This window comes from Astatotilapia calliptera, chromosome 6 (genome assembly GCF_964374335.1).
Source record: "Astatotilapia calliptera chromosome 6, fAstCal68.1, whole genome shotgun sequence".
NCBI classification, from domain to species: Eukaryota; Metazoa; Chordata; class Actinopteri; order Cichliformes; family Cichlidae; genus Astatotilapia; species Astatotilapia calliptera.
In genome coordinates this window covers 12,639,358-12,658,859 of record NC_137427.1, presented here as the reverse complement: position 1 = coordinate 12,658,859, position 19,502 = coordinate 12,639,358, and the positions used below count along the sequence as shown (strand labels likewise).

Here is a 19,502-nt window from a genome sequence, read left to right as displayed (position 1 = left end):
GTTTGACTGGGGGCTTTAGCAATCGATTTCACAACGACTGCCAGCAACCTTCACTCGTAACAGATTGCTGAGTATTCATTTTCTCTTCATTACCAGTGGTTGCAAAATGACTCTGCCGAATGAGTGTCTAGGTCTGTCTGACTGAGGCTTAAAGCTAGATAAACATCTACACCTACGAGATACCACCAACAACCTTACAACAACATATAACACACATCACAACTGGCAACAGCCACAACATTTTTATTTATTTTGAGTTGCGTTGCTGACCATCCAAAGAACACCATTCCAGGATTCACTCTCCCTTTTCTGCAGTTTTACTTTCCACTGATATTTATTTAGCTGCCAAATGTTCCATCATGATATCCAACCATTCGATCTATTGGTACTCATCAATGCATCTTTAATCAAACTATATATATTTTTTCAAACTTAGTACCTTGAGATCATTAAAATGAGAGAAACTGAAAATGTTCTCATTAAGCTAAAAAAAGATCCCCAAAAGGTCCATCATTAAGGCAGGCTAAAGCTCAACTACTCAGTTGTTTCTTTCTAGTTTGAACAGCACTTAATTAAGTTTATTAAGACGTATCTATCAAAAGGTGGATGAGTTCATAGCTGTCTAATATGTCTAAGAATTTGGGATGAACACTTTTTCTTCTGTGAATTCATCGCAGCTGAGTCACCCCCACAGAACCATTAATCTCACACACAGAGACCTGATGAAAGCTTGAGTACGCACACCTTAGGAGTGTGTGTGTGTTGACGTCTGCAGGAAGAACACCTGTGTGGATTCTGCTTGTTGCACATACGTACCAGCACACACACTTTATTTTTATGGGAATACGTTATCACTGTTACGCTTAGAGCTTATAGTTTGTCAGAACAGTACATTTAGAGGCACATTGGCTTAAAAGTACTTTGCTAAAGAAGCAGCGTTTGAAGAAGGTTAAATTTAATTTACTTTCAGCGTTCTGCCCACAAGTTCAAAATTTTGTGTCAAAATAAGGTACTATACTCCTGAAGCAGATAATATTGAATTTTCTTGTTATTTTAGTGGAGATATAAAACGTTTAGCCTTCCAGGAGAAACAACAGTATGTGTAACAGAGTAAGACAAATGCCTCAGAGGAGCTTTTTTTCCACTACTTGGAAGAGAAAGGCGAGAAACATTAGTGGGAGGTTTGACGAGATTTAAAGAATTTTACCACATTTTTTCCCCTTGTTTTCTATGATGATTCCTGCATGGATCCAGCAGTGGAGATCTAACCAGTCAGTGGAAAACCCCACAGAGGATAGACGGAGAAAGAAGAAACAGGATTGAGGCATGGCAATGCACACACACACACACACACACACACACACACACACACACACACACACACACACACACACACACACACACACACACACACACACACACACACAGGCCTTCACACATCAGTCAGACAGCCCTCTAGTCAGGAGAACCCCTGGCTCACCTTCACACAGATTCACAGATCACACGCACACACACGCACACACACAGAAGTTGTGCTGACATGAATCTGTGCAGTCACTTTGAGTCACATAAACATGCCTCTCCCTCCCTGCAAACACACACACACACTTCAAAGGAAGATTGTAACCCGACAGACCAGCAAAGCACTAAGAACCCATATAGTTTTTTTCCTCTCTATTTTATCTTCTCCGAAACCCACCTGTTTCTTGAAAACTTTTAAGTCATACATGCCTCTCTCTTTTTCCTAGTTTTTAAGATGTTTCTCTCTTGCTGTGTCTGACATGAAGTTTCAGTCAGTATCCATATGCTGGTACTCAGGTACCGTTTGTGTGATGTTCTTTTCCTCTTAGCCTACACTGTACACCCCTATCAGAGGATTATACACACACTGAACCGTGTCCTAACTAGACACAATGTAACCGTGCTCCAGCCTGTACAACTGGGCAGATATGAACGAAAGCACTATGTAATCTTATCTGAAACATGTTGCCAAGCTGATGAGCCAGTATGCTGGCACCATCCTATGCATGACAGTATCTCCTTGATGTGAAATGCAGCTGGACACATAAAAGAATATCAGGCAAATAAGAAGGAGCTGCTCTCTTCCCAGTTTCACACCAGCCAGATGTTTCAGGGTACAGGTAGTCTTCCATCAGTACTGTACAGAGTTAGGCTTTGTTAGGCCATTTTAGCCTTGACCCCAGTACACAGGGGTCCTGTGGATGTCACAACAGGGGGTTATTCAGGACTCCGATAACTATAGAGCCTGTTCAAGCACTTAGCCTGCACAAAGTAGATTAAAGGTTACCAAACATTACGTGGGGGGCAAATCCCTTAATCACACGTGGGCCTCAGGTAATTCTAGTCCCGTGTGAAGAGTACTTAAGGTGTGCTAAAGTAATTCTAAAGATTGACATGTTTCTTGGTTATGCTAACTAGCCTACTCCAGTTTCACTCTCCTTTAAGAGCCTTAATTAAATTTTGTTTGAATTATTAAACTTTAACAAACAGATGCACAGAGTAATAAAACATGCTTACCTCAAGGGCCATTTACAAGCTTTTGATCTTCATGCACAGCTTTTATCCAAAGATAGATTTGGATTATTTTGTGGACTATCCTAAGCACCTTTGCCTTTAATTCATTTTGCTATACCCACAAAAGCTTGCAGTGCACTTTAAGTAGCATATCTGTAAAATGTTATTATAGCTAGTTAAGTTGCTAATTATTGGTAGCTCCATGAGATGTTTGAAGAAGGAGCGAAGTTAAGTTGTTCTCACTGGGAACTTTGTTTTTGCCTCCACAGAGGTTTAAGCCTTTACATAATGTTTATATAACCACACAATAATATATAGAATCTGTACAAAAGGAGCCAGATTTTGGTAATACAAGCTTCAGTAGAGGAGGCTTTGGGAAAAAACAGTAAATGAAGAACACGTTCACTGACGTGCAATCTCAAAAGCACTCACTGTCATCTTATAGTAAACAAGGAACGGGAAGTCTTGCCCCAGACTTCTAGTTATCTGTTATTTGCATATCTGCTGCAAAGTTTTGCAGTTGTAGAAACATTTCATCACTCATCCAAGTGACTTCTTCACTCTCAGCCAACTGCAGGTTTCCCCAACCTTATAAACACTGCAGTTGCACAATGACTGAAACTAGCACCAAGTTGCAAGCTCAGTTTCATGATCGTTAATATGCAAATTATCATGACCACTGATCAGTGACTATGAGTACTATTCACAAAGTTGGGATGGTGATGATGAAAGAGTTCAGCAATGGTCATTCCCTTTTCACATATAAAGCCTCCCTGAGTTGTCAAAGGAGCTTGCAAAGAAAAGCGTCTGGACTTCTTTAAGTTGCTTGAAGACGTTTCACCTCTCATCCGAGAAGCTTCTTCAGTTCTAAGGTCAAATGGTGGAGAGTCCCAGATATAAATATATATATTTATATCTGGGATATATATCCAGATATAAATATATATATTTATATCTAGATATATATCCCTGAGTTCCATCAAGTCAAATGCAATCAACTTTCTGTGATTAAGAACTGATGATTTCATAAGACTGGGCCTTTTATAGTAAAAAAGGGGAACTTTAAGATCATAATTTTTGAACAGCTGCTAACTGGACTTTGAAGTGAGCAGCTAGTAAATAATCCTTTGAATTATAGTGTTTGGTCAATATCGATACTGAACTCAACACACCGTGTTGAATGAAACCTGGGAAATATTCTGTGCAAAATGCTTTAAACACTACTAAACAAACATCATGCTTTCTCGTCTTGATGCATTCTCAATCATCCAGGAAAGTAAATCTCCAAAAGTTGATTCTGTTCATCTGGACGTAGCGTTTTGTGGGAGAAACGTTTCGTCACTCATCCAAATGACTTCTTCAGTCTCAGCTGACTGCAGGTTTGGGAGGTCCCCAGCCCATTGTTCCTTCAGTGGGCTGGTTTCAGTCATTATGCAAATGTACTGTTTATAAGATTTGGGAAACCTGCAGTCAGCTGAGACTGAAGAAGTCACTTGGATGAGTGACAAAACGTTTCTCCCACAAAACGCTACGTCCAGATGAACAGAATCAACTTTTGGAGATTTACTTTCTCCTTCATCGTACTCGTCTTTGTCATGTTAGCTTTACCTTTTTAGTAATACAGATAACTGAACAGTGTGATTGATAAATGATTAAGGCAGTGAAGACTCTAATGATGATTAAAGCTGGCTGAAAGTCAAACAATGGACTGCAATCTCTCTTTAACTTTTGCCATTGTGAAATTTGACCAAATCAGTTTCAGGTGTGTTAAGAATGAGGGATGACTCACACAGGATATGTGAATGAAAGAGCCATAGCATTAGCCCTGTCAATCACGTGTCTAGTTGGAGATCACAGTAACTCATTGCCCCATCTCGCTGTCTTCCGTACTTCAAATTGTGATCCATTTAACTACAAAAAAGATGCTAAATATTTTTTTCCAATTCAGGCTTTTTTTTTTTTAAAACAAATTTTGTGGACGTTGTTAACTAAGAGAGGGCTGATAATCCAGCTATCAGGTTATCTGTACCATGTAACATGTATAGCATGATGTATAGTATATTGAAGGGGAAATCTAGCAATATTACTTGTCAAAAACAATGTACCAGTTTTTTAAATGACTATTTTAACTGTATAAATAACTTAAATTAATATCAGTGTATAAATCAGTACTATGTGCAGCTCTTGATGTGATTATTAAGAATGGAAAAATGCCCAAATGATGTCATTTCAGTTGTCTTGCTTTTTTTTGGAGAGTAACAAATATTAAAGTTGAAATATGGGAATTTTTCTGTGTGTGTGATTGAATCACAGAATAGGGTAGCTTTCAACTTTTACTTCCTCGTATCTTCTTTCTTCCTGTTTTCTGGATATTGCCCCTGCCTCCCAGTAGACAGGGACTGACAAAAAAGGAGGCTTCTAGAAGAGCTGAGAGGGAGGAATCACACACGTGTGCTATGCAGAAGTCTTATATAAACTTTTTTCACACAAAAATGCTACACCACCACAGTTTAACATTGCAAAAGACTTAAAGTGCATCTATTTCTTATGGATGTCTATTTTTAAGGTTAGTGATTGGTTGTTCCAGACAAGTTCTCCAGATAAATGTTGTACTAGTCATAAAGAAGTCAACGTTTTTAATATCATTGCCAACATGCAGATTAAGTTAACCACATTGGCTCAAACAGACAAAGCACTGGAAAGATTGGAAAGACTGATATGATCGATATTGCAGTTTAAGAAGTCATAGCGTCAATATGCAGAACACAAAGTCTCAAAAACTATGAAAAGACCTCCTTCAATGACCACAAAACAACAGTTTATACTATGATGATAAAATAAATAAGAAAAATCTCGTGCATATTCTGGATGTTTTTATTTTATTTTATCTCATAGCTGTAAAAATATAGTCTCAAAATAAATAAATATATGAAATAAATATACTGTATGTCCTTGGAAAGGAAAACTCATAAATAAGAATAAAGATTTCAAAATGTCTGTAAAGGTGTCTTTGTCAGTCCCATCCATTGTTTGACAGCAGTCGGAATTCCTTCACTGGCTTCCATAAGAGCTCCATTACAAAACACACCATCCCACACACAGGACACTGTTATTCTTCTCTTCCTCCTCATGCATTTTGCAGAAAAATCATAGTCTGGATTGATTTCAAAGGGTACTTCACCCATGCCATCACAACAGTCATTTCAGTACATGTGATTATCCCAGCTCTAAGACCCGTTTTACAGAACAAATGTGGCTGCCTTCCAGTGCATGAACTTTTTTTAATGTAAACCAGCCACACTTTATAGTGGATTTTGCATGTAAATTATTTGTTTACTTAGCAGCCACAGTAATGTTGGAATAAAAGGTCGACTCAAAACATCAAAATTGACAAGACACAGCAGTAAAAGGTTACTAGCAGCCAGTGGTTAATCTCAGCTATCAAGTTCACAGCTTTGTCCTTTTGAACATGCAGTCTGGGCAAGCAGATAGTTGGATTTCATTAGTGAAACTTAATAAAAATTTAAAGATCATCCGTTTGGCCACCAGGGCTTTTGCATAGGCTGATAAGGTGAAAATATGTGGAGCCCCAGTAGTCTCTGTCATGGGGCTCTTCACAGGTTCCACAGAAGATCCCTGATGCTGTTCAGTCACATTCCCCAGCCAGTCGGGTTTTCTTTCCTTCCTCCATGCCAGCAGTGGGGAGTGTTGATTTGGTGCACTTTTACGATCCTATTTTTTCCACATAAACAAGATCATCCATCTCCCTTAAGGGGATGACCTCGGGTGCACTTCTGCTTTTAACCTTGCTTTTCACCAGCTAATTCATTCTGCCTCAGCTCTGACCCAGTATGTCTCTGTACAGCTCTGGAACTCTTTCTGGATCTACAGGTCTTGGTAGGAAGTGAGTGAACCTCTGATGCCTCCTTGATCTTGTTCCATCACGGGACGTCCCATCTTTGTTCAAAGCAACAAAATAAAATGAACCTTTCTCTCCATGCCGATAGATGTTAGAGGAGTAGGTGTTGTACCAGTTTTCTTCAAATTGCTCTCTGAAAACACATTCTGCTGACAGCTTCTCCTGCAGAAAGAGAGGACAACAACGGATGAGTTTTAGGGTGCAAAATGTGCCACCTACTGGCTGTGGACATCATTCTTGAAAAACAGAAATATGTGTGTGCCAATATGTATCTGTTCAAAGGTGTATACTTACAGAGCCGTACAATTCTCCCTTGCTGTTCATGGCAAGGTAAAGGCCACTGTCCACCCCTTTGATGCTGACGAGTCCCACAGCTAAACTGATGAATTCCAGTATACCTGCAAACACACATTACATTACATTAATTAAACAATCATTAATCAATTAAGCAATCATTAGCATATCTGGCAACATGGAAATATTAAATAGCAATTCATATTTGGTATAATAGAGCACTAGTCTTGCTGACAACGTTTCAGTTTACTAAATTGTGTCTGTTCTCCATACAAATTCGTAGAGTATGTCCATCAAATGCCTCTGACAAGTTAGGTTAGAGTGGTTTCTGGTATGAGGTTACAACCAAATCTCAAATGAAATGAATCAAGTACCAGAGGCGCTACAACCTTGCAGCGATAAATAATCTACTTTTGATGTGCCGCAACCTGCAGCTTTTTATCTTGATAGCTGGAGATAAGTTTGTAAAAGCGTCCAATCTAATCTGAAAGAGGAAACGTGGTAAAAAAAAAAAAAAAGTGCAAATATATAATATCTCAAATGTTGTTCCACCTGGAAATAGCGGCTGCATTCATGATTAGCGTTTGATTAAAGCAGCCTGTATTGGCATGGGTATTTCAAGTCACGACGGCTGTGACTGTAGGAGTGATGCAGCTATTTCCCCGTATGAGTTATAAGTCCTCTGTTATAACTCATGGCCACCTCTATTTTATATATTATTTGGTATACAATCCAGTAAGCTTTTCGCTGCTGTATGCTGATTATCACTATTTCCTCCCCTGTTTAGATTCTGTTTGTATGTGAGTCTGTCAGCGTCTCCACCACAATGATACCTGACAGTGTGTCAATCAGTCTGAAAATTCAAAATAGCTTTTCTATGCTCTTACTACTACTTGTGCTGCCAGAATTCACAGGCTCTGTACCGAATCTGCTGTGGTCTTTCCTGGTGCCCTGCACGGTGCCGTCAGGATGAATCTCCAGGTGGAACCCGGTCCTGCAGTACAGCTGCCTCCGCCTCAGAATCCCCTTCAGATGGCTGAGGTCCGCCAGGCTCCGGGACAGCCTCTCCGCAGACATTAGGTGCTCTTGCTGTTGTCCATGTCCCCCCATTATCAATCCGGTCGCCGAATTGTAGTCCACCGCCCCGGCAGGGGTGAGAATAAACTGAGAGCCAACGGGAGCCGGAACGGCACCAAAGCTGTCCAAAAATCCGTTGGCGAAGCTCCCAACCTCGGCCGCTGCCCCCATCACAGATGACACACCAGATCCTGTTTGCAGCGTAGGAGCTCCAAGTCGAGTTCCAAGTGATGAGTAGAGAACCTCTATATGAGCAAGTGAGCGAAGGTCAAGCCGAAAGGCGAAGAAAGGGAAAAAGTTGACCGTGCGTGCAGAGAAAATCCCTGTGATCAGACTGGCATCTAATTGAGATTAAACTCCTGCGTTATCTTGATGTTGGATGAGTACGCATCCCCGCTTGCTGCAGCGTGTGTCCCCCGTCTCCTCTCTTCTGCTATTTATCCTTCTTTCCTCTCTTCTATTCTCTCCTCTTCAACTCGGGATACTCCCCCTTTGCTCCTGTGCGCACCAGGGTTTTCCTCTCTCTCTCCCTCTCTTTCTCACCCCCCTCTCTTGCTCTCTTGCTCTCTCTCGCTAAATTCACTTCAGCCTTTTATTTCTTCTCTCAAGTGATACCTCCCCCAGCAGCAGTGTGTAGCGCAGTGAAACCAGTGAAAACCACTCCACATTTATAGCGCACTGCCTCCTATTAACCCCAGGTTGCCTTTTATGCAAATATGGCCCGATCCCCTCTCTTTATGGCTAATTTTTGTTCTCGCTATTCTCCCGTCTCACCTTTGATGTTCAGTCTTAGCGCAGGGGCACGTGAGAGGAAAATTAATAACCACAAATAAAAATTAGCATGACAGGCGTATTTTCCCTTACTTCCCCTCAAGCCACATGAATGTTTCCCTAACTCACAAACGGACAAAATGTCATTTTGCTCGTGGACACTTTAGCAGCAGATTAAACAGATTAAACTGTACAGGTGTTTATAAGAGTTGCTGCGGAGCGCGCGTCTCTGCAACTTGGGTGTGAAATAGTTGTGGAGAGAAAGAAACAGCGTGTGCATGTCAAATAGGCATGAAAGTGATGTTGCCATTATCTTAAATGCTTTACATCTCAGTGCCCCCATTTCGAAATGGCTCAGGTGCAGAGAGAAAGAGGGGCGAGGAAAGCCCCCATTTGCGTAATTTTCGCACTCGAATGTTGATTTATTGCTCCTGTTTTATGTAACCCAGCCGCACATTTACAGCACCCGCACACACAGACACACACAGCCGTACACATGCACCCACACACACCTGTGCAAACGACATCACTTGACTGTCAATCCTTTCATTGATCTTTCCACGATGCTTTGAACAACACTGGAGCTCATATATACCCTTAATTGTGGTCTTACGAGACGAATCAAAGAAACAGAGGCTTCAAAGCGCAGGGATCTTGTAAGGGGATCAGGCAATAACAACCAGAAGACGGGAACGGGAATATACCTGTTTGAACCACACGCTTAGAAAATACCCCGACACTTGACACTGAAGGGCTTGGGGGGGTGTAAAATAAGTGCTATTTTGAGAGACAAAAACGGAGTTTGTTGTGGAAACAAATATTTTAGTGATCATAACAATGAACACGCTCCAGTGGGAAACGTTATACTGAGTATATCAGATTAATGTAAAATATCAGTCTACTATACTGAAGTTGACCGTGATCATGGCGGTTTGGTAATAAAAGCCTGTGGATTCCAAAAAGACGCTTTTTCGAAACACCGGCGAAACAGTCCTTTCTTAATTTTTATGGTGCGGCGTCATTTATTTAGCTCTGAATTGCTCAACACTATTTATCCTCTAATACAGACTGTGATTTTATTTAAACCAAGGGCACGAAGCATGGTCTTGTGTTCCAGATCATGGCATTGATTGGGGCAGCAATACAGACACATGGTCGTGCACACAAACGCACGCGCTCACACTGCCTCCCCTTCCCCTGGGAGTCCCGTTGATAAATGAGTTGAAGGTCCAGAGGTGTTGCTGTGCCATACTCGGGTCATTTTGTACTCATGTCAGGTCTTGCAGCATGACAAAAAGTCATATACCCACACCAATAACACGGGTCTACTTGTCACGCTGCAGGACCTGACATACTTATTAAGTACAAAATGTTTCTTATGACGCCAGTTTTCTGCACTGCCTTTGCACACGTGTGTGTGACAGACAAGTTAGAGGGCATCTATGTGTGTGGCGCGTGTCCTTCTCCCTCTTTCCCTCGGTTCATTAGTATTTATGACCAGCACAAAAAGAACTTTTTTTTTAAAGGGCGACAGGATCAATCGTAATCGCCTCAGGCCGATCTGGTCTAGTATTGGATATCGATTTGGCCTCAGTGAAGACGTCAACTACTACGCCACATCGTCCTGGGAACTGTTCACACAAGGCGCAAGTGATCAGTTCCCAGGACCACATGATTCGCTCCAGTGTAGGTTTTCTTTTACAACGCTGCAAGTGGGACATGGAGGGAAGCCAAGCATATAGGAACATAGCTGTCATGGAGGAGGAGGGTGACGATGATGATGAGGAGGTCCCTAGGGTTATACCCCCACCTCTAACCCCTCACCCACACACACACACACAATACACACACAAAGAAATCACAACCTAATCGAATGCCTGGATAATGGAATAACTGAATAAGTAGCCTAGAGGTTATTAATGCAAGTGGTCTCCAAACTAGGATCTAGCGAACCCAGGACACGATTCAGAGGGCCCCATGAAAGTGCAGACTTTAATTTCATCATATTTTAATCTTCATAGGTCAGTCAGAAAATGCAGGAGAAAAAAAAAAGAAAATCATATTTCTGCAATCTTTCGTGTATAGATAGATTAAAAATAAGTGACCTGCATGCAGATATGGTACTTTGTATCTACCTGAACCCCTATGAATACCTCTATTGTTGTGATCCAGCAAAATATTGAATTTTTTGTGTCAAAGTAAAGATTTGGAGACATTTTACAGCTTTTCAAATTGCAGTTTCATAAAAAAAAATGTAACCAGTAAACCAGGAAACTTAATTAGGATTAGTCACCATGCTACATTAATGATGTTTGGGTTGTGAAGAAAATAGAAATCAAAGCAATAATTGAAGCGTTTAATATCAATACTCAGTCTTTTAAATGGTTGATTTCTATCAAGAGGTTTTAGACATTGTTTGATCTGTTTTCAACTTATGGGCCAAGTGATCCACTGAGCTTCATGTGTGAACAGGTGACAGGCCATCTATTAGACTTCTTCCCTTTATTGTTTTAGCATCAAAGTCATCAGAAAAGCCCCATCAGGTTAACATTAGCCCTACATGTGAGGACTTAAATGAAGAGTTCATCTTTGATATTTGTTTGATATCTGCTCTTTTGGCTCCTTTGATCCATCACTTACAACTGGAAATTCGACACTACATTGACCCTTCGTGAATGACAAAGGCAAAGTGACAAATATCGATATCAATAATATCATTACTCATTTAGAGACCCCCCCCCCCCCCAAAAAAAATACAATCTCTTTAATTTATTTCAAGATGTGCCCATGCTCACCTGACAAGATACTTAAGATGATACCGTGGAATATGTTTTACTGAGTCGTTTTCTTATTCTTTCCATGTGTGTCACAGTTAGTCTGCCAGCTGCCAGTACCTTATGAAGTAGTACAACTGTCTTTGCACATTTTTAAAATACTTCAGAGTAGTCGTTATATACTTCTATTAGGTTATTGCAGGCCTAACTTCTAAATGAGAAAACGCATATATGTTCTACTTTATTCAATGCCACTTTTCAGACGCACTAATCCGTTTAGAAAATAGAGCTGTCTATATATATTTCACTATATTTCACATGCATTTTAATTTAATATTCAGTATTTTTGATTTTGGTGTAGGCTGTTAATATGGCCTCTTTTATGCGAACTGGATAAGCTTGAGTTTAGCTTCATAATAGTTTATCTCTCTGTGTTTATAATTGACCTTGGTTAAAATTAATCACTCAGCGAAGCATCAAATCCTCCGCGCTGTGCGGGACTTTGTTCTCTGTCATGCCAAGAACAGAAAGGCCGTAAATCTCGCGATGAAATCAGGGAAACGCGATACTTTTGAGCTGCCCTCAAAGTTACAATCACAGCAGCCAAGCAGAAGCTAATACCACGGCAGCAATGGCTGCTTTCCGCAGAGTGGCAGCACTGGCCGGCAAGCTCAACCTCTGGTCGGCGACAAGAAACGAGCTGGTCGGTGGGCAGACGGCCAATGGAAGAAGGACCTGGAGGTGTCTGGCAGCCGGGGTTTGCGTTGCAACGGGTGGCGCCGTACTTTACTTCTACAACGGTTTAATAAGCGGCGGAGGCAGGAAGAGGATAAGGAGGCACAGCATCAACGGTTTGCTCCCGTCCATCCCGACTGTTGAAGCCAAAGAGAAGGTAGGTGGCACAAACTGAGCTGCTGCAGATAACGACAAAACCGAAGCTGCCGCGACACACAACGAGGTGGTTGATTGTTGGTCGAAAATGTGTAACTGCTGACACACGGGGCTCAGTGCTCAAGACTGTGGAAGGACATAGTCGAGAGAAGAGGGAGAGAAGGCAAAGAGCGCTGGGTATTTCCTCGTTTCCTTCCGCTAAGATTAGACACACAGGCCCAGTCAGACAGGCCCACTTCTCTTTCTGTAGCCATGGTGAGCTTGTTTTTTATAGAATTTTTTTTCTGGGGTGGATAAAGTGTGTCACTCATTCCTAGGACGCTCAGTGGAAACAGTTTGCTCACTGCTTGGCTGTTGGGCGATGTGAAGGGCGCAAGAAGGGCGCTCTCCGCTCGAGCTGGTGCTGAAATGACAGCAGGCTCGAGATGTCAATCAGACAGCTTTGTGCAGGTCAGGCAGACAGAAGTTCTCAGAGATTTCCATGAAAATAATAAAGTCATACATTAAAGGTTTGATACAATAAAACAATTTTAAAAACCCCACCATACTATAATTCAAAGTTCTAAAAGTTAAAGTTATCTCTGTAAATCATAGCACATTACAAAATATATATATATTATAGTATTGAGTATAATTGTTGATTCACTCAAATGTAAAGCACTATAATAACTCATTTGTGATATTAGTATTAATAACTATGAGCCATATGATATCAGTAATTTCTATCTGAAACAAAGGTGTAGGAAGTACAACTTGAAGTGACTCATGTATACTTAAAGCATCAGTTATGCTAGGATGACCCACAATATAGATAAGGCAATATACAATTTGTTGTATATAAGCTGGCCAAGATATCAACACATTATTAAAACATGTAGTTGTTTTAAATGGATTTCCTTGCCATGCTTAATTACAGTCCTTCCATCCACTCATTTATCCATTTTCTTTTGATTGACCAGTTCAGGTACGTGGGGGGGCTGGAGCATATCCCAGTTGTCATATATTGAGAGGTGGGGTACACCTTGGATAGGCTGTTTTTGCAGGGCGAACACAGAGAGCCAGACAGCCGCATTCAGGTGGTCAGTTTAGAATAACCAGTTAATCCTAAGCATGACTTTAGACTTGCAAACTCCACACAGAAAGGCCCATAGGCTGGGTTTGAACCTAGGATTTTCTTGCTAGTGAGACAATGTTAACAAACCTCTGCCTCCTTCATTACAGTACTACATTAAATCTAATCTAAATCTATAAACCATAATGTATATGCACCTTCCCAGAAATGTAACTACACATTGCAGAAATGCAAACTTCAGCAAATGTGATAGTGTGTCTATGTGTCTATTTGGAAACAATATCCAGCATATCCACAGTATAATGAAAGAAATATGTTGTGTTGTATTTTTCATTAGCTTTTTCATTATGCTAATAAATGGTAAAATGGCCTGCATTTGTATAGCGCTTTTCTAGTCCCTAAGGACCCCAAAGCGCTACATTCAGTCATCCACCCATTCACACACACATTCACACACTGGCGATGGCAAGCTACATTGTAGCCACAGCTGCCCTGGGGTGCACTGACAGAGGCGAGGCTGCCGGACACTGGCTCCACCGGGCCCTCTGACCACCACCAGTAGGCAAACATGGGGTTAGTACTATACTAATATATTTGGCATGCAGCCAGGAGGCAGCCGGGGATCAAACCACCGACCTTCTGATTAATGGCTGCTCTGCCACCTGAGCTACAGCCACCCCATAAAATAGCTAATATTCTGCTAGTGTTTCAACTAAAGGCGTTTGTTTCTCCTTTTTCTCAAATTTTATAATGTGAGGGTAGAACAGCACAGATACACCATTACACAGCCATACATGCACACTACAGTGTGGATTGAATGCAATGCTTCAAATGACACTTTGTGGTGGTGATTTTAATAAGAGTAATGTTTTGAGAATTTTTTCTAATCAGGATTTCGTTTATCTGAACATAAAAAATTTTTTTTCCAAATGGGCTGAAATGATATCCTTGGATGTCTGTTAAGTAAGATAACAGAGACTCCCTGCCTTAAGATTTGTTGAACAGTTTTGTTTAAAGTCCATTTTTAGCCAGGCAAAATCATCTACATTTGTTTAGCAATTGTTGCATAGTTAATGATCAAGACTTTTAGCCATGCTTCAGAAGTCAAAAATAGGGCTGCTCGATTATGGCAAAAATGATAATCACGATTATTTTCACTGAAATTGAGATCTCGATTATTTGACGATATTTATTTAACCCTTTAAGACCTACCATAGAAACAAGTCCGCCAGAGCTTATATTATTATTTTTTACATGCTGTAGTGCCATTTTTGGGAGCATTTCAAGTTGCTATACATCAATGCAACTGTTATAGCCCATATTTTAGTAATATGTATGCATTAAGTCCATAGTAATTACATTAATTTCAAAAAAGTGCAATAAACAACAAAAAAATTGAAAATCGTTTTTGGTTTTTTTTTACATATATTTCTACTTGGGGAAATTTAAGAGGCTTATCCCTCAAAACTTTAAATACAAAAAAGTTGCAAAAAATAGTTTCCCACCACAGGAAATTTATTTTGAGTGTCTTCATAGTTTTATTTTGGAGATACAGCAATTTTTATATACTGCAGGAAAAACAAAAAACAATCCTATGATGCAAATTTGCAAAGAAAACAGCATGTGCATCAAAACAAACTATTTCCAGCAGTGCAATTCGAGTTCTAAGCATCCCAGCAACTATTCAGAAAAGTATAGAGTCAAACATGACTTATAAAAACACCAGTATAGGCTTTTAAGGCCTACAAGTAAAAAACTACATTTTCCGCCAAAATGACGTCACTTCCGGTTTCGGACAGGAAATGGCGGACATGCGATAGTTTGCGTTGACATCTTTTTCATTGTGGGAAGTGTTACGAACAGCTGATCGGATCGGCAAAGCGTGTTTCTGGAATATTATGTTTTTGTTCCTGCAAGCGCTTTTTATGCAATTTTTGCAAAGCTTTATGTGGAAGGAAACCGTGACCGAGGACAAGCTGATGGCATAAGATGTAAGTACAACTCCTCCGGTTTCATATGCAAAACAAATTATTGCGCTAGCTTACGCGGTTCCGGTTCTACGGGGATTTAAAGGGTTAACAATAACAATGTATTGAATAATGACTTTAAAAAATAATGTAAAATAGTGTGCAAATACTGATAACAGTGCAAATGTTTGCAATATAAAAAATAAATGAAAAATGTAAACATCCATGCTTAGTGAACTTTGCAGTGTTGCTCTGTGGTGCAGCTATGACACCGTAGCAAAGTTTACACACTATGTCTACTTGATCCACGTCTGACTCCGCGAACCCATAATGTTTCCACACCACTGAAGTTTTTTTTTTACCTCTCTTTTCAACCAACGGCAGTCACTCTCCTCTCCAAATAACTTCTGCTTAGCTTTCCGAGCTTCCCTCGGGTCCTCTTAATTGTTGTGATGCGTGTTCAAAATGCAGAGAGGTGCGCTCGATTTGCCACACGGAGCAGCGCGAGAGTAAAGCACGAGGGAGGGGCTAATAATCGGCTCAGTCATTTTTAATGATCGTTGAAAGCCCAGATCGTAATTGTGATTAAAATTCGATTAATTGAGCAGCCCTAGTCAAAAAGCAATACTGAGCATGAAAAAATACTTTCTAAGGCTTTCTGAAGGTCTTTCAAAGTTTTTCTTTGGACATTGGCTACTTTTTCACTCATTTTCAGTCCAGGCCTTCTACTTGATCATTTTCAGAATTAGGATATAATTATTTCAAGCATAAAAAGAGGACCTAAATCAAGGGGTGTACTAGTGTTGTGTCCACACATAACAGGCAAATTAGCATAGACCTATTTTAAATTGTATTTTTAGTCTTATTGTCACTAGGAACCTGCAGTAAAAACACATAGCTTGTTGCAATTCCTTTAATTGAAAATATTAAAAAGCACCAACGATAACAAAGTATAACAGGCATAAAATTATACTTTTACACCAAAAGGTGATTCTCAAAGACCTGTTAGCAGAAAACTAAGCATATCTCACTATTTATGCAGTGCATCCTTAGCAGGCCTAAAATGGCAGGCCTAAAAAAACTATCAACAAAAGTTGAACAATATCTGATATTTATTAAAAAATCATACATTAAAACATTTCCAAAGACCCGACGCAAGACCTGAGAGATGCATCTAGTATCTCGATAATCTGTCTACTGCTTGCCAAAGCCCCATTAGAAAAGGTCTTAATGGAAGGGTGGCTGTCAAGAAGCCATTCTTAAGGAAGAGAAACAAGGAGAAAAGGGTGAGGTATTAAAATCATCTGGAAAGCATTTGAATGGCAATGGCGTCATTTATTCATCATCACAATGATCACAAATGCACTGTGAATCCAGTGAAGCATACCTTGATAGAAAAACACACAGTAAAACACTATCAGTCATGGATTGGCCTCCCCAGAGTCCAGACCTGAATATTATTAATGTAGTGGAGCCACCAATATCCAAAAAAGCTTTCAAATGTCCCTCAGAAAGCTTGCCTAAGATAGTATTGCCTTTCCAGCTTATGAGAATGTACAAACTCTGTTTTTGCCTTATATCCCACGCTTCCATGTTAGCATGTTTCAATGAATCATTGCAACTATTTAATTTTCCTACAAATTGGTTCTTTGCTAAGTTGTCTGTTGTGTGCAAACACGATACTGGTTCATCCCTTAAGTTAGGTGCTCTTCTAATGCAACAAAAAAAAAATTGAAAATGGTCAGGTAGAAGGCCTGGACTGAAAATTAATTTAAAAGCAGAGTGAAAAAGCAAAGAAAGGCATTGAAAGACCTTCAGAAAATCTGGAGAAGAACTGCTCACAACTTTTGAAAAAGATAAAGGAAAGCCTGGCTCCTTGGAAGCAAAATATAAAGAAATGGAGGGTGGCTTAAGACTTTTGCACATAATTGGCTATAGATACAAACTGCATTTAGTAGCTCATTGAAGTGGACAGTAGCTCAGTGGCACCATTTGCATATCTATCCAGATTGCAAATGTAAAATTATGTCTTCTCAGCCAGCAATGTTGCTTCTTTAGGCTACGTCCACACCAATGCGTTTTCGTTTGAAAACGCATCATTTTCTCTCCGTTTTGACACTGAGGCTACGTCCACACGTACACGGGTATTTTTGAAAACGGAGATTTTCCGTTAAAAAATAATCCCGTCCACACATAAACGCAGAAATGAAGGAAAACGCTGCTAGGAACATGCCAAAGCAACAGGTGGCGATATATTCCTAACCGTGTAGAAATGTTGGCCAATCAGAAGTCTAGAAGCCTCGGTAGGAAATAGTAAACAAAGCTGGGGCGTAGAAGCAGAACCAAGTCGTATGTGTGGAAGAACAGTAACTGTGTGTGTATGTGTAAGAATTTAAACACTGCAGACAGTACAATTAACAGTAACAGTATTGTAGAAATTCATTGCACCGAAACAATAACGTGGCGCACAGTGTGACATCAAAAAGGCGCACACCTTTGACGCTGCGTTTTCTCAGTTTTTCTCGTCCACAGTAAATGCAAAAACTGAGTTTTCGAAAATATCCACCCTGGCAGGCATTTTTAGAAATCTTCGTTTTCAGTGACCGAAAACGCAGTTTACGTGTGGACGAAAGGTGCAAACGCATAGAAAAATCTGCGTGTTCAAAAATACCCGGGTACGTGTGGACGTAGCCTGAGATGGCGTTTTCCCCAAGGAAAAACGCAGCAATTTGAAAACGCTCTCGAAAACGAATACATTTGAAGACGATGCGTTTGCGTCGCAGTGTGGACAGGGAAAACGGAGACTTTCTAGAAGGGTGACACATTTTAGTCATGTGATGCATCATGTGACCAATTAAACAATGATAGCGGAGGGCATTATACAGCAGTTGTTTTGTTTGCTCTCAATTTTGACAGCCCTATTAAAGATTAATATCAGTTTGTACATGCTCCAGATAGCTTTTCTTCAAATTATTTAATTCTTACTCGCTTTTGCAACTTTGCACTTTTGTGTTACTCGCAGCAACAACGTCACCTCATTGTGAGTCCATTTAAAAAACTCGTTGCTTTTCCTCAACCTTTTGCCGCCACGTTTCAACGATTCAAAGTAAATAAACGGCTGACAGAAATGAGGCAGGCCGAATCTTCTTGCACTTCACACACGCTCAGTACTGGAACGTAAGTGTTTTCGGCCGTTTCAATGTGGACGCACAACTCTGTGAAAACAGCTGAAAACGCTAGTGTGGATGTGGAGCGTTTTCAGACGAAAACGCAGTTTTTTTAGTGTTTTGAGAGTTGGGGGTGTGGGTGTGGGGTGGGGAAGGGGGGCATTTTAGAAGATGCAGACATAAATTTTACTTTACTGGGGAAGGAAATGGAATCTGAATAATTTGCCTCAAAAAGTTGGATGACTCATCTGTAGTGACTGAACCTCACTGCAGCTATTCTGGTAAAAGAAAGCCACAGAGGCAGAGAAAAATATGGGGCAGTTGAGACTTGTGCTGAATGGGTATGGGATATATGTTCACACGATCATTTGGCTCTTAAAGGGTTCAGAAGTGTAAGGGTGAGTTCACTGGTGGCACAGAGGGTTTATCAAAGAATGTTTGAGATAGTATTTTTTAACATATGAAGAAGTATACCTGCAGACAAAGTTAATACGTGTAAAACTGGTGGATTACCCCTTTACAAAACCAATGTCTATTTAAAATAACCAATTAATATAAAAAATGACTTCTAGCAAAAGTTTAAATGCTAAGCCTGAGTTTTCTAGGTCATAAGAAAGAAATTAAAACCGTCCTATCAAAAATATAAACTAGAAAAGGAAGCTGCACACCTATTACATTGTATCTGACAAAAGAAGCTCCTACCAGTGTAATGTGTTACACTGTTTCCTGCCTGGCTGTAAGTGCCTTGAAGGTGTCTCAGATGGAGAAAAACAAACAAATATAGACCCCAAAATTACAAGCAAGTACATAACCATTAGAGCTGGGCGATAGAACGATAACGATATGTATCGCGATATAACTTTTACTCGATAGAGAAATTAAGCTATCGCGATAGACCTCGCCGCTCTTGTCCTCTTAAAATAAAAAAATTAAAATAAAAATTAAAAAAAAAGGTCAGCCAATCCAAACTAAGTAGCGCAGAGCCGAACCAATCACAGCCGCAGCGTCACGTCGCGTGACTTGTTACGTACAGCA

The 19,502-nt window shown here is 40.2% G+C and overlaps 2 protein-coding genes across 9 annotated transcripts in view; one reads left to right on the top strand and one right to left on the bottom strand.

Annotated features, from left to right (window-relative positions):
• Positions 1–5,395: 5,395 nt before the first annotated feature.
• fgf20a (fibroblast growth factor 20a) lies at positions 5,396–8,241 on the bottom strand. The gene is made up of 3 exons (XM_026169277.2): positions 7,672–8,241; positions 6,749–6,852; positions 5,396–6,616 (listed from the first exon to the last, which is right to left on the bottom strand). The coding sequence occupies exons 1-3, from the start codon at positions 7,994–7,996 to the stop codon at positions 6,371–6,373; spliced, it is 675 nt and encodes a 224-aa protein (XP_026025062.1). The 5' UTR covers positions 7,997–8,241; the 3' UTR covers positions 5,396–6,370.
• A 3,459-nt stretch (positions 8,242–11,700) lies between these two features.
• micu3a (mitochondrial calcium uptake 3a) overlaps positions 11,701–19,502 on the top strand; it is a 48,403-nt gene continuing 40,601 nt past the window's right edge. For 2 of the 8 annotated variants that reach the window (XM_080302394.1, XM_026170353.2), the window contains exon 1: positions 11,701–12,262. In XM_080302394.1, coding sequence (XP_080158520.1) covers positions 12,002–12,262 — 261 coding nt within the window. In that variant the 5' untranslated portion in view covers positions 11,701–12,001. The remainder of the gene's footprint in view (positions 12,263–19,502) is intronic. The other 6 variants (XM_026170351.2, XM_080302398.1, XM_080302393.1 and 3 more) reach the window with 5 other exon arrangements.

Bases quoted from the DNA above. Each gene is read 5' to 3' on its own strand.
- fgf20a (XM_026169277.2), bottom strand. From the start codon at position 7,996: ATGGGGGCAGCGGCCGAGGTTGGGAGCTTCGCCAACGGATTTTTGGAC. The intron at 6,853-7,671 runs GTACAGAGCCTG...GTGTGTTTGCAG, and splicing joins GAAAGACCACAGCAGATTCG to GTATACTGGAATTCATCAGT. The intron at 6,617-6,748 runs GTAAGTATACAC...CTCTTTCTGCAG, and splicing joins AGGGAGAATTGTACGGCTCT to GAGAAGCTGTCAGCAGAATG.